This window comes from Thamnophis sirtalis, unplaced genomic scaffold, assembly GCF_051295495.1.
Source record: "Thamnophis sirtalis isolate CommonGarterSnake01/CBP01778 unplaced genomic scaffold, rThaSir2_p1.2 scaffold_1, whole genome shotgun sequence".
NCBI lineage: Eukaryota > Metazoa > Chordata > Lepidosauria > Squamata > Natricidae > Thamnophis > Thamnophis sirtalis.
In genome coordinates this window covers 156085808-156099864 of record NW_028261381.1, presented here as the reverse complement: position 1 = coordinate 156099864, position 14057 = coordinate 156085808, and the positions used below count along the sequence as shown (strand labels likewise).

General features: G+C 40.6%; 2 protein-coding genes across 2 annotated transcripts; both read left to right on the top strand.

Annotated features, from left to right (window-relative positions):
• Positions 1-87: 87 nt before the first annotated feature.
• LRR1 (leucine rich repeat protein 1) lies at positions 88-11211 on the top strand. The gene is made up of 4 exons (XM_087728947.1): positions 88-335; positions 6342-6440; positions 7517-8244; positions 10284-11211. The coding sequence occupies exons 1-4, from the start codon at positions 162-164 to the stop codon at positions 10534-10536; spliced, it is 1254 nt and encodes a 417-aa protein (XP_087585073.1). The 5' UTR covers positions 88-161; the 3' UTR covers positions 10537-11211.
• A 1041-nt stretch (positions 11212-12252) lies between these two features.
• On the top strand, positions 12253-14033 carry MGAT2 (alpha-1,6-mannosyl-glycoprotein 2-beta-N-acetylglucosaminyltransferase). Its single transcript, XM_014062685.2, has one exon. It carries the CDS (start codon positions 12475-12477, stop codon positions 13837-13839), a length of 1365 nt encoding a protein of 454 aa, XP_013918160.2. The 5' UTR covers positions 12253-12474; the 3' UTR covers positions 13840-14033.
• The last annotated feature ends 24 nt before the right edge of the window (positions 14034-14057 follow it).

Below are 14057 nucleotides of genomic sequence, written 5' to 3'. Positions count from 1 at the left end.
AACCGGCCGCAGAGACGCGCAAGCGTGGAAGAGATGGAAGAAGAAAGGCCCCGCCTCCTCCTCCTCCGAGAGTTGCGCGCGCAGGTGGCGGGAAGCGCCTTCCTCTCAGCCGGTCTGTTTTGAAAGAGTTGGTGCGGCGCTTGTGGCGGAGCTCGTCGGAAATGCGCCTCCCGTGCGACGTGGTGGTGGTGAGTCGCCTGCTGCCCTCAGCGGGGATACGCGCCCCGGGACGCGCTGCCAGGGCTCTGCTCGCCCTGGGGAAGCCAACCGGAGGAGATGGAGACATCTGCCTTCTGGTCAGCACTGCCCGCCACCGCCCTGGAGCCAAATACCAGGTGAGGAACCGCGGAGAGGGAAGTGGGATGTGGGGTGTCGGTGTCTCTTGCTCTTTTCCTCGGTCTTGGGTCCTCCATGCCTAATCCGAAATCTCCGCGGTCCTTTTAATGCCCGTAAGTATTTTGTTTGAGTTTGATCCCTCTTAAGAAACGTTAGCAATAATTCACAATCTTTTCTTGCTGATAGCTTATTCAGCTGCTACTTGCATCTATCTATCTATCTATCTATCTATCTATCTATCTATCTATCTATCTATCTATCTATCTATCTATCTATCTATCTATCTATCTATCTATCTATCTATCTACCTACCTACCTACCTACCTACCCACCCACCCACCCACCCACCCACCCACCCACCCACCCATCCATCCATCCATCCATCCATCCATCCATCCATCCAGCTAGCTAGCATCTATCCATCCATCCAGCTAGCTAGCATCCACCTATCTATTTGTCATTTTGTCCCATCTTTTGTTTATATACAGTTAAAGACAGAGAACATAACAACACACTCTTCCCTTTTCTACCATAACAGCAACCCTGTGAGATGAGTTGGGCTGTGAGAGAGTGACTGGGCCAAAGTTACCTAGCCTGTTTTTCATGCTTAAAGTAAGACCAGAATTCAGTTTACTGGTTTCTAAACCAGCATCTTCATTTATTCGATTTATATAGCCACCCACCTTACAACATGATCCTATTTTTACAACAAGTTGTAAAAACAAGATAAAAGAAATATGTAGAACAGCAGTTTATTACAGTCACCAGCTGGAAATAAAATGCATAATATAAAATAAAAGCACATAGCCCCTGGGCATCAACCATCAGCAAAGCCATCAACCATCAGCAGAGCCAGTGGGCTTTATCACTCTTCCAGGGCCCTCCAGGCTCAGAAACAAAGCCAAGGTTTTAAAGGTCTTGCAAAAGGCAAGGATAAGGACTAACCTAATCTCAGTTGGAATAATGTTTGACAAAGCAGATACTACAGGAGAAAAAGCTCTCTTCCCTGGGCCCCATGAGCCAACACAAATAGCCAGAATATGTCCTATTGGAGAGTGCACTTCCTACAGAAGCAGATAGTCTTTAAAAATTTATACACTAACCAACCACGAAAGCAAGAGCTAGGAGATGGTGATCATGATCTAAAGAGAACAAAAATGAACTGTTAGCAGCAAGTATTGTCAGGAGATCTGAGATGAGATCACAGATGGATGAATATAGAAGAGAGTTAATCTCATTACAGTATATCACAGAAGTGAGTACACCCCCTCATATTTTGTAAATATTTAAGTATATCTTTTCATGTGACAACACTGAAGAAATGACATTTGGCTACAATGTTTAGTAGTGAGTATACAGCTTGTATAACAGTGTAAATGTGCTGTTCCCTCAAAATAATGCAACACACAGCCAACTGCTGGCAACAAAAGTGAGTATACCCCTAAGTGATAATGTCCTGTAGGTTTATTATATGTAGAATGGATGCACTGCATATTTGCATGAAACATGGTAAACTGTACTCAATCCAGAAAAGAGTAAAGAAGTTGCAAAAACTATGAGAAATCAAGACCAGATTGCATTTATCAATTTTCAAGAACATTGTCAAACAGGAATTCTTGTACAGATTTCAACCACAAAGTATCAATAATAAAACAAGTTTTGATTTAGTCACATATAATAAATAAGGTTTCAAAAGTGTAATAATATTGGGAGGCGGGGCTTGATGTTGGTACGACACAACATGCAATCTTGGGGCTCCAGAATTGCTGTTGATATCTCTGTTCCTGGACGATCCTTCTTGAATCTAAATTGTTCTGAAGGAATGGTGATAGAGAAGGGCATGTCCTGCTGATCTCAGGGGCATCGCAAAGCCTCTGATTGATCCAGGGAAAGCTCTTTTTGCCGGCTACAAGAGAAGCAGCCAAAATGGCTGCAGAAGGTTGGGACAAGCCCCTAAAACAGAAGCAGAATAGGAGAGACAGTGTGTCGAAATGGTGAGAAAAATCTTTATTATTAGCAAAGAGAAAACCCAAAAGACTTGAGAGTTAAAATAAAATTGAAGACAGAAGGAGAGCCAAGGTGGCGCAGTGGGTAGAGTGCAGTACTGCAGGCCACTTCAGCTGACTGCTATCAGCAGTTCAGCGGTTCAAATCTCACTGGCTCAGGGTTGACTCAGACTTCCATCCTTCCGAGGTGGGTAAAATGAGGACCCAGATTGTGGGGGCAATATGCTGACTCTGTAAACCACTTAGAGAGGGCTGAAAGCCCTATGAACCAGTATATAAGTCTAACTGCTATTGCTATAGGAAACAAGTGGCGAATTAACCCTGGTTTAAAACTATCATGTTATCTTTTCCACTTTAATTTTGTTTGTTTTCTATGGATGGACTTTTTACAAATGCCTCTTACTTTTAAACTGGACTGGTCTTTTTTTTTTCCTTCTTCCTCTATACTTTTCCCATTTTTTGTATCCATGGATTAAAAATCTCTTTCCTCGCAAGGCTTGGCCGGATTGTAATCTTTAAACAATTTTTTTTCTCTTCCGGAATTTGGAGTTTAAAAAAGAGAGGCAAAAACAGAGTGAAAAGATGTAACACTGCCATCTAGAGGCTAGAGGCTTGACAACATCTGATATTACAAAGCTGTTGGCTTTGTTTAAACCTAGCAAAAGCCTTGGATGTTTTAGTGGCAGTGTTTATAATTTGGAAAAAATGGCTCAATAGGAAGAAGAAAAGGAACTAACATTGCAAAGAAATATGTTAGAAATTCAAAAAGTCTTAATAATCACAGAGAGAATTGAAAAGAGACTTTAAGTTATAGATCAAAATACAGAAAGTACAGAGGGAAGAGTTAAGAATACTTATAAAACAACGATGAAATTTGAGGACAGAGTTCAAAAAATCACAGACATATGAAAGTGATAAGAAAATTGTTGACACTGACAACAAATCGAGTGCAGAGGGAAATGATAAGTGTGAAATACGGAAAGGAGAGAACGATGAACTGGAACTCTATCTCAGATGTCAAAACATAAATGAAGAAAGGGGAGAAAATTTTGCAGAAACGAGAGTAATTTCGGCAAAAGCACCAGTGATAACAAAAGTCAAGCTGATGAAAGGAATAGATGGTGGGTTTCGAATCCTTATAAGATATGCAATGAACAACAAGTTGTCAAGAGAAGTTCACATAAGACTTATCAAGAAAACACTTAGAATACAGATTCTACAAATGGCAATAGATATTGGACTGCACTATTTCTGGAAGGATACAGGATGATGAAATGAAATGTTACAATAAAATTTAGTTAAATGTAGTTTGAGTACTACTGTGTTTCGCCAAAAATAAGTCAGGGTCTTATTTTTCTTTTGTCCCACAAAATATGGCCTTGGGCTTATTATAGGGGGGGGCTTATTTTGGGGTTGCTGGGCAGCTGCTCCCTTGCAAACTGGCTCCCGAAGAGCTGGGCACAGCCTCAGGGGCGAAGCAACCATGAGGTGACCACGCCCACGAGCAGCTGCCTGGCAAACCCCCTCTCCAGCTGGGCAGAGCGCCATTCACCAACCTAGGGGGTATCCCTAAGGCACCAAGGCACGTGGCGCTCTGCCCACTCCCCAGCTCCCATGGCTTGGCACATTCGGGATATCCCCTAGGTCAGTGCATGGAGGTCTGCCTGGCTGGAGAATGGGGTTGTGCGAGCATCTGTTCCGTCCCCAGCTCACATGCCTCCCAGCCTCACCATGCCTTGGCCCAGCTCTCCCTGCAGCGCCAGGGGGCCGCCGCCACGCTCCGAGCATAACTTCTTTTCCGGCTTCCAAACTCCAAAACTCGGCTGCCGAGTCTTCCAGCAGCGGCTGGTCTAGGCGTGCACTCTATGGTTGTGGGCTGGCTGCCAGACAGAGAGTCTTCCGGATAGAGAGTCTTCCAGCAGCCAGCCTACAACCATAGAGCGCACTCCTAGAGCAGCCGCTGCTGGAAGACTCAGCAGCCGAGTTTTGGAGTTTGAAAGCCGGAGAACTATGAGAACTGGCCCTGCAGGGAGCCCCCTGGATAACTCCCCCCTCCGGCCAGGCAGAACACCACTCCCCAACCTAGCAGTACCCCGAAAGCAGCAAGCAATGTGAGTGCCTTCCCCGCCCCTGGCTCCCGTGGCTTGCCGCCTGCGGGATACCGCTAGGTCAGTGAGCAGTACTCTGCCTGGCCGGAAGGGGCGGTTGTCCAGGGGGCCTATTTTCGGGGGTGGGCTTATATTTTTGCCCGCATGAAAAATGTGGCAAGGCGTTAGTTTCAGGACAGGTCGTATTATCAGGGAAACATGGTATGTATAAGACAAAAACATATATACTAGATTGATATTACATTTTATACAAACTAAGTGAGGATGATGGAGATTATGTTGAAAAGCCTTTTTATGAAAGATAAATAATTCTACATAGAATAGAATATAAAGATGTAATATCATTGGATGATTTCAGGATGATATAATGAAACACCATAATATAAATTTACTTCAAATTTAGTATGCCTCATATAAAAAGGATGTAATAATAGCTATGCTTAATGGATGCTTAACAATTATAACAATTTGTATAGATGTATATTAGATTGATGATACTAATGGTAAAAACATGAAATTGAAAATTATTTGAGAATGTTATCAATGCTAAAATAATAGAATGATTTAGAATAGGATATAAAAAAATATTATTGGATATATTGAAGATTATATAATGAATCATAATATAAATGAATACATATTTAGAATACCTTGTTTAAAATGGAGAAACAATAGTGATAAACAAATGACGTATAATAATAATGTATACAAAAATATTTGATTGACAATATGTGATTGTTGATAAAACTTAAGTGATGACTATGGAAAGAATGCAGAAAGACCTTGTAACCAATCGACACACTGTATGTAGTTGAAGAGGTTTTTATGTTATATGTTTTGTGTTTGTGTTTGTTTGAAAATAAAATTTTTTTTTAAAAAAAGTGTAATAATATTTGGATTAAAAAGCTTGCATTCTTCAGGTTGTGAAACTTGTTGGATTAAAAAAACCCTGAGAAAGACTAACCAAGGCTCTAGTCTAGTGATAGAAAATTAGCAACAAAATATACTTGTAATTTATTTAAAGTTCTTTAAATTTTACAATATGTATTAAAACAAATTTTACAAGCACTTGGGATGTTAACAGGGTGGATTTGATTTAAATCAACTTGATTTAAATCACTAGTAAAAAGGCTTGATTTAAATCATTTTTAAAGAGCAACTGTCGTCTCTGTCCCCCTTTTCTGACCTGCTGTTGACTCACTAACAGTCCCAATATTGCAGAATATAGCCTCATGCTACATAACTAAGCTCAGTTTCATACTGAATAAACTAAACTATTAATGTATCTTACATAGAAAACTATATTTAGATACATTTTTACTCCAAAAGCACTTTTATGAATGTAAATTTGATTTTTTAAAAAAAAACAATTTAAAATTTAAAAATCTGATTTTTTTTTAAATCATCAGTTTTTATCCACCCTGGATGTTAATGTTTTAAACAAGAAAATCAATTAGTTGGATGTGATTACTTCTCCATAGAAAAAATGTTATAGGCTTCTGAGGGTGTTTAGGTGAACTTTTTAAATATATTTTTGGCCTTAAAACCACCAAGCTTTTTCTCTGAAATCTAGGGTTCTGCAAAACACAGTTTAAAAACTCTAGATTAGATACAATGAGATGTAAGATTATGAACATCTTTAATATTTGATATTATAAGATTTTGCACATTTAAAAATATTTAAGATGGGGATTCTGCACTGTATCAGACTTCCACCAATATTGTTGGTGGTTTATTTGGCTATATAGTTAAAAAATCATTTGAATAATGAAGATGATTGTGAAACTGTTCTCTTTTCTTGGTCTCAACATCTGGTCCTATGAAGACACAGTCTTAAAATTCAGCATAGATTACTTGTTTATGGTTCTACAATTTGTTTCTTTAAAAACAGTTGAAAGAAAACATAGATCAGCTTTTTACCAAGTTCGTGGATGAAGGAAAAGCCACCGTACGGCTAAAAGAACCAGCTGTGGATATTTGTCTTAGCAAGGTATGAAGTCAACTCTACAGGCCAGTAAACTAAGTGACATATGTTTTGCCTTTAAAATTAAAGAAAACTCGGAGGTATTTTGGCAGTTCCATTTGAATTGGAGGAGCAGGTAGAGGATGAGGAGGAGGGATGTTCAAGAATTTTAAAGTAGAATAACCACAGTTGAAGTTTATATACAATAGTTTGGAGGCAGCAAGAAAAAAACTTCATTAATAAATTTTCTGACACTTTTATTTATTTATCAGCACAAATACAACATATATATATATATATATATTGTGTGTGTGTGTTTTATTTGTGCTGATAAATAAATAAAGGGGGACTGGTATAGATCTAATATGTAATATAGCCCAGGTTCAAATCCCAGTAAGGGTATGGCTAGCTGATGAGAGCTAAATAGCTTGAAATAGATTTATACTAGTCTCCCTTTATTTATTTATCAGCACAAATAAAACACAAATATAACAAAGGCAACAGTAAAAATATTGGGTTTCTGTCGTGATGGACTCTTGTGACGAGCCGATTGTCAGAGAATGGAAGCAGTTAGCTTCCTCCCATAATTGGGGCATACCAGGGTTATGTGTGTGTGTGTGTTTGAAAGTAATGAGCAAATTAAAGTGTATAGTATCTTTCACTAGTAGTTATATTTGCTGCTGTTTTTATTTGACTTGTTTTTGACAGGTAAAATATAAATAAAAAACAATTATACTTTTTAATGTTTTCAATATGTTTTAATGAGTGTATACAAAAGCATTTAGGAAATCCAAGTATAATAAAAGCTGAAACAATGATGACCATGCCTTTGAACAGATGTTTGGGGGGGGGGCTTTTGTATAAATATATGTTATGAGATCGTCTTGCTTTTTTCAAGCTATGGTGACAACACTGATAATTGTAATCAAATAATAATGCCATACAAACTGCTGTGTTTTCTCTTTTGCTTTCCAAGAATGGGAATAACGTCTTGCTGCCTCAGTGCATTTATTTCATAATTTAGAAAATTAGAACTTCTCCTAAAGAAACCCAAACCCAAGTGAATTATATATGTTTATCTTTGTGCACCATTTTCCTCGCAGGCAAATGTCAGTGAGCTGAGGACTTTCCTTTATGCAGTGAAATTGGCTCATCGAGGCATCAAAGAGGAAACTTTACCACTTTCTAAGCTGGTGTCACCAAAGGCCTCTGAAGTTGAAAAACCAAAAACCAAGATGAGCATAACATCAAAGAAGGATTATCCTTTAACTCGAAATTTTCCATACTCTCTGGAGTATCTCCAAGCGTCCTATTGCAAATTAGCTCGTATAGATATGCGTATGCTTTGCCTGAGAAGCCTTCGGAAACTGGACTTGAGCCACAATAGTATTAAACAGCTGCCAGCAACTATTGGGGACCTTGTTTGCCTCCAGGAGCTCAACCTACAGGACAATCACTTGGAGTCATTCAATGTGGCTCTATGCGACTCCACTCTCAAAAAATCACTTCAGTCTCTGGATCTCAGCCAGAATAAAATCAAAGCGCTGCCTGCACAGTTTTGCTACTTGCAGAAACTCATACAATTGAAGTTAGATGATAATAATTTGATTAGATTGCCATTCAAGATTGGTCAACTGTCGCATCTCCGCTTCTTATCTGTGGCTCGTAATAAACTCCCATTTTTGCCCAGTGAGTTTGCTAAACTCTCACTTGAGAGCCTGGATTTATTTGGCAATCCTTTTGAGCAGCCGAAGCCACTTGTTCCTGATATACACTTAAAAATACCATTGACTTTACTAGAATATTCTGCAAGGGCAACCATCAATTACAGGTAAAGGGGGCAGGCTCTATTTTAAAAAAAAATTTTAAAAATCAATTTCCTAATTTAACATTTTAATTGGCAAGAGGAATCCTGAGAAAGGTGATGCGTAATTTTTTTTTTAATGGCAAAGTGTTCATTGGTTTGTATGTAAATCATCTGGTTTGCTTGCTATGGGCTACAAGGGCTATGGAGTGGGTTCAGTTGCACCTTGAGGGAGGCAAATACATGCTTTACATAGAGAGTCGCAGAGCAAGATCTTGACTTATACCGGTGCTCTGGTAAACATATTAGTCCGAGAATATTGGAAATAATATATATGTATTTGATTGAAAAGGTAAATTTTAACATACTGCTTTATTAGCATATTATATTGTTAGCATTACCAGGAGACTACAATGTTAATTCAGATTAGTAGCAGTTTCGGAGCTGGCAGGAATCTGACCAGATGCACAAAGCACCAGCTTTTCTCCCCACTGATGTGGTCTATTCACATAGAACATGCTTTCTTTTCTTTTCACAAAGATTTTTTTAAAATTTTTGAATAAACACAAACAGACAACACACACACAACACCCCCCCCCAAAAAAACCATCTTCCATTACAAAGTAGAAAGTGTGTCGATTGGTTACAAAAACTTCCGTGCATCCCTTCCACAGTCATCACCTACAATTCATATCAAATCATATATTTTAAATCAAGTATATATATATATATATATACTTCAACCTTCATTTGACTATAATTGTTTTTACGTCCTTTTATATAAAATATTCCAGATTTAAAGCAAAACCACATAATGGCATTCCATTAGCTTTTCCCAATATCATCCAGTAACATTACATCTTTGTAACAATAGAACATGCTTTCTAACTGCTGGGTGGAGGGGCAGAAGCTGAGATGAGTGATGGGAGCTCACCTGCCATGCAGTGCTAGGGCTCGAACTGCTGGCGCAAAGATTCCATTTCTCCAATATCATTAAGCCACTGAGCCACCATGCCTCTCATTGTTTCATAAAATTTATTCACGATAATCAAACAGTAAAACCAATCTTCCTAAATAATGTACATAGTTAATGAGCACAGTACAAGTGTTCGTATTGTAGTTCCTCACTGAAAATTCTCAAATTATGCAATTTGTGTCTCATGCAGTGGCAAGATAGGCCTGTGTTCATTTCCATAGTGCAAATGGGGGCTTTGTCAAGGTTGTAGCTCCGTATCATTTTATGTACAAGTTGGCTTATAACCATGATTGAGCCCAAAATTTCTGTTGCTAAGCAAGATAGTTAAGTGGGTTTTCTTGACACATTTAAGTAAATCAATGCAGTTAAGTTAGTAACATGGTTGTTAATTGAAATTGATTTCCCCATTGATGTTGATTGTCAGGTCACAAAAGGTGTTCACATGACTCCTAGACTCTCCAACCATCATAAATATGAACCAGTTGCCAAGCATCCGAATCTTGATTACATGACCTTGGGGATGCTGCAATGGCCATAAATCAGTTTTTTCAGTGCCTTATTTTGAATGGTCACTAAGACTACCTGTGTTATCGTAATTTCAATTGTTTACTATTCTTAGTCTGCCCCTTCATTTAAGGCAGCCTCATGATTTGCTTTTATTAGTAAGCTCTAAGTAAAGTATATGTGTCTATTAGCTAAAAATACTTCTAGACCAGTAAAATATGAACGTGTTGCATAGTATTAATTTCCCACTTTTCAATCAAGATAGCATACATAGCACTCCATTCTTTTGTGTCTCCCATAATAATCACGCTATGAGGTAGATAGGCTTGAGAAAGTTACTTGTTCAAGGTCATCAGTAAACTAATTTGGCTAAAAGTGCCTCCATTTAGAATCCTACATTAAATCACTACATCTCAGTTCAAACTGTCTTGAGAGATGGATTTTAGAAAATATGTATTATATCTAAAATATATTTCCAATTTTTTAAAATTGTGCCTCATTCCAATAACTTCTTCACATAGCACATTTTACTAATGTTTTAGGGAAGTAAGTCTATTTAATATGAATGTCATTTTCTTTTTTGTAGGATCCCATATGATTGCCACATTCTTCCTTATCACATTTGTGATGATCTTCACATGTCAAAAACTTGTCAATGTGGACGGGCTTGTGTGACCTGCTTCATTCAAACAACAGTGACTATGAATCTGCACAGTGTGGCCCACACCGTTGTTCTTGTGGATAATATGGGAGGCACAGAGGCCCCTATTCTTTGCTATTTCTGCTCTCTCACATGCTATTCTCAGTTTCTCGATAAACATTTGCAAAGTGTGAGGTGATCAGATTATAATCTGAGAAGTTTTATTCAGCAAATGCTAACATCTGTTTTTTATTATCTGAAAACTGCACAAAGTGTTTAAACACTTTAAAGTGTTAGATATTATCCCTGATGCCAGGTGCAAGTCCCTAACTCCTGTTTAATGCTGTGAATGGAATAGCCGGGGCTCACATCCTCTCAACTGGGAAAAAATTGCTTTTCTACTCTTGTTTTAGCACTATTTTTATAAAATCATTGTAATGTTTTTCAGGGTAAAAACAGAAATTTTCAGAGATGGGGTAAAAAATGCAGTGTTTTGAATGCAGAATTTGCAATCATTTTTGAAAAAAATCTTAATTTATAAACTATTCTTTGAAAATGAGAAGTGCTGAACTCATAACAGTATTTGATATTCATTTTTAAAAATAAATGCATATTTTGTGCAATTTGTCTATCAAAGGAAAGTTTGTCACACCAATCATATGTACAAACATTTTGATTCAGAATTGTAGCATTTTTAAAGTTGTTTACTGTAAAGATCACATATTAGTTTGTATACAATAATTTGACTACAAAGTACAATTTACAGTGTTTTTATAACATTGTAGGCAATAATTTCCAGGCATCTGTTGAAATTTTAAAATCAGCATGACAATATTTATTACCAGGTCAGATGAAAATTGTGCTTACAATAAAACATGATGCTTTAGCTATACCATGAATCTAGAAATTTGTTTCCAGCCTCAGAGAAAAATACAGAAGTCCTCTTGTTACTTTAGGAAGTAAAATCTAATTTCAATGCTTTAAAATTCTAGAAACCAGAAATTTGATTTCTAATCCCACCTTAGGCAAGAAAAAGTAGTTGGGTGACTTTGAGCAGTCTCTCAGCACATTTCACCTCACACACACATAATCCATGTACTAAAAACAGCATGGATATAGCTGATGTAAAATATCATTGTTATGCTTTGGGGTAAAGATGAGCTTCCAAGGAAAGTGATATGAATTGTGAGCGAGTTGCCTGCTTTTTCAAGGAAGAGCAGGTAGGAAATTAGAAAAAGTTCTTCACACAGATCTTTGGTAATCCAGAGCACATCTATACTGTACATGCGATTAACTGATTAATCGTCATTGTCAATTTTTAGCATGATCTGTTCCTAACCTGGTCTTTCAGGTGTTATCTATACATTACCCTATGGGGAACAAGTTGGGATAGTTAGGAAAACTGGCTGGAGAGAATAAATTGCCCATTGTAACTTTACGAAAACAATGAAAGTTTGGGGGTCCTTGGTGGCTCTTTTGCAGCGGGTTCATTACCCAATTAGGTAACCATCTGCAAGAAAACAACCAAGCTCAGAGAGCACGAAGGAACCCCACAGTTCAATCCTGAGCTGCAAATATTCTCTTCCATGGCTTCAATTTAAAAAAAAAAAAAGTTAAAAAGCCCAGAAAATTTGGACAGCGGAATATTCGCTCCTTTTTTTGTTCTCATACCAATCAGATTCATTCCGGGAACGTCAGCGCGAAGCGACTCCTTTTTTCCAAGAGCGCCTCTAACCGAACAGAAAAATTGCTCAGCCCAGATTCCGGCCTCTCCAGCGAACGAACGAAGCGGGTAGTCCGGATCCGGAAGCCGCGCCTGGAGAGGGAGGTCCTGGGGTTGCTGCAGCCCCGACGGAGGTAGCGTGGCCGGCTCTGGTGCGTCCGGGGCGGAGCCGCTGGGATCTTTCCTTCCTCCGCCCGCGCCGCCTCTTTCGTCTCCGGCCAAAGGAAAAGAGGGAGAGAGGATGAGCGCGCGGCGGCGGCGGCGGACCAAGCAGTCGGGCACCCTGGATCACCGGGGCGCTCGGTTGTTCCGCTGATGCGCGCCAAGGGCCAGGGGGCCGCGCCAGGCCCGGCTGGAAACCGCCGCAAGTGAGGGACGAGGAAGGACGCAGGAGAACCGGAAATCTGCCGGACCATGAGACTCCGCATCTACAAGCGCAAAGTGGTGGCGCTGCTGCTGGTCTTGGGCGCCGCCGCCTGTGCCTTAGTGCTTTGGGGAGGGACAAGCGAGGCTGGCGCTGGCAGCAGCAGCAGCAGCAAACGGGAAGAAGCCGGGTCTCCGCCGCCGCTCCCGGGAGACCAACCATTGCCACCGGCGGTTACTAGCAGCAGCCTTCCAGGAAATAACGGGCGTCACGCCAATTCTTCTTCGGTGTCGCGGGAAGAAGAGGCGCCGCCGGGACTGAATCGCACCTTGCACTACCGGTCTCTGGTCTACCGACTCAACTTCGACCAGCCGGTTCGCAACGAGGCGCGCTGGCGGCCCGGTTCCGGAGAGGTAGCCGTTGCGCTGGTGGTGCAGGTGCATGAGCGCGCCGAGCACCTCCGAATCCTGTTGGACTCGCTGAGACGCGCGCCCGGCGTGGAGAAAGTGCTCCTAGTGCTCAGCCACGACGTATGGTCCGCCGAGTTGAATGCGCTGGCCGCTTCCGTGGATTTCTGCGCCGTCCTGCAGATTTTCTTCCCGTTCAGCTTGCAGCTCTACCCGGGCGAATTCCCAGGCACGGACCCGCGCGATTGCCCACGCGACGTGGGCCAAGCGGCAGCGCTGCGCTCGGGCTGCCTCAACGCTCACTATCCGGATGCCTTTGGCCATTATCGTGAGTCGAGTTTCACCCAAACCAAACACCACTGGTGGTGGAAGCTTCACTTTGTGTGGGAGAGGGTGCGTACTCTGCGGGAACACCCGGGCTTGGTGGTCTTATTGGAGGAGGACCACTACCTGGCACCTGACTTCTACCATGTCCTGCAACGCCTTTGGGCCCTGAGACAGCGTGACTGCCCTGAATGCCAGTTGCTGTCCTTGGGCACTTATGCCACTGTGCGTGGCAGCTTTGCCGGCCGGGCTGACAAGGTGGAATTGAAGACATGGAAGTCCACAGAGCACAACATGGGCATGGTGTTTGCTAGGGACACATACCAACAACTGATTGCCTGCACTGATGCCTTCTGCACCTATGATGACTATAACTGGGACTGGACTCTGCAGCATTTGACTGTAGGATGCCTTCCTCATTTCTGGAAGGTGCTGGTTCCAGAGATCCCCCGAATCTTCCACACTGGTGACTGTGGTATGCACCACAAAAAATCTTGCCAACCCTCTGTTCAGAGTGCCAAAATTGACTCGCTGTTAAATAGCAATCAACAATACTTATTTCCTGAAACCGTAACTATTAGCAAGCGGTACTCAATGACACCTTTGAGCCCTCATGTAAAAAATGGGGGTTGGGGTGATATTCGGGACCACGAACTCTGTAAAAGTTACCGAAGATTACAGTGAAAGAAGGAACATTGAGTCTTTATCTCTGTTGGACTGACTAGTCTTTTAAATACGCAAACATAAGATACTTGGAAATTGCTTCTAGTTTAATATGGACAGCAATGATTGCAGAAGATGTCATTTGGTAACTAATTTTGGACATTGAATAATTATGTGGAGCAATTTTCAAAATAAACTATAAATGTCTACTTGTTTACTGGAAATAAGAGAGATTTTAT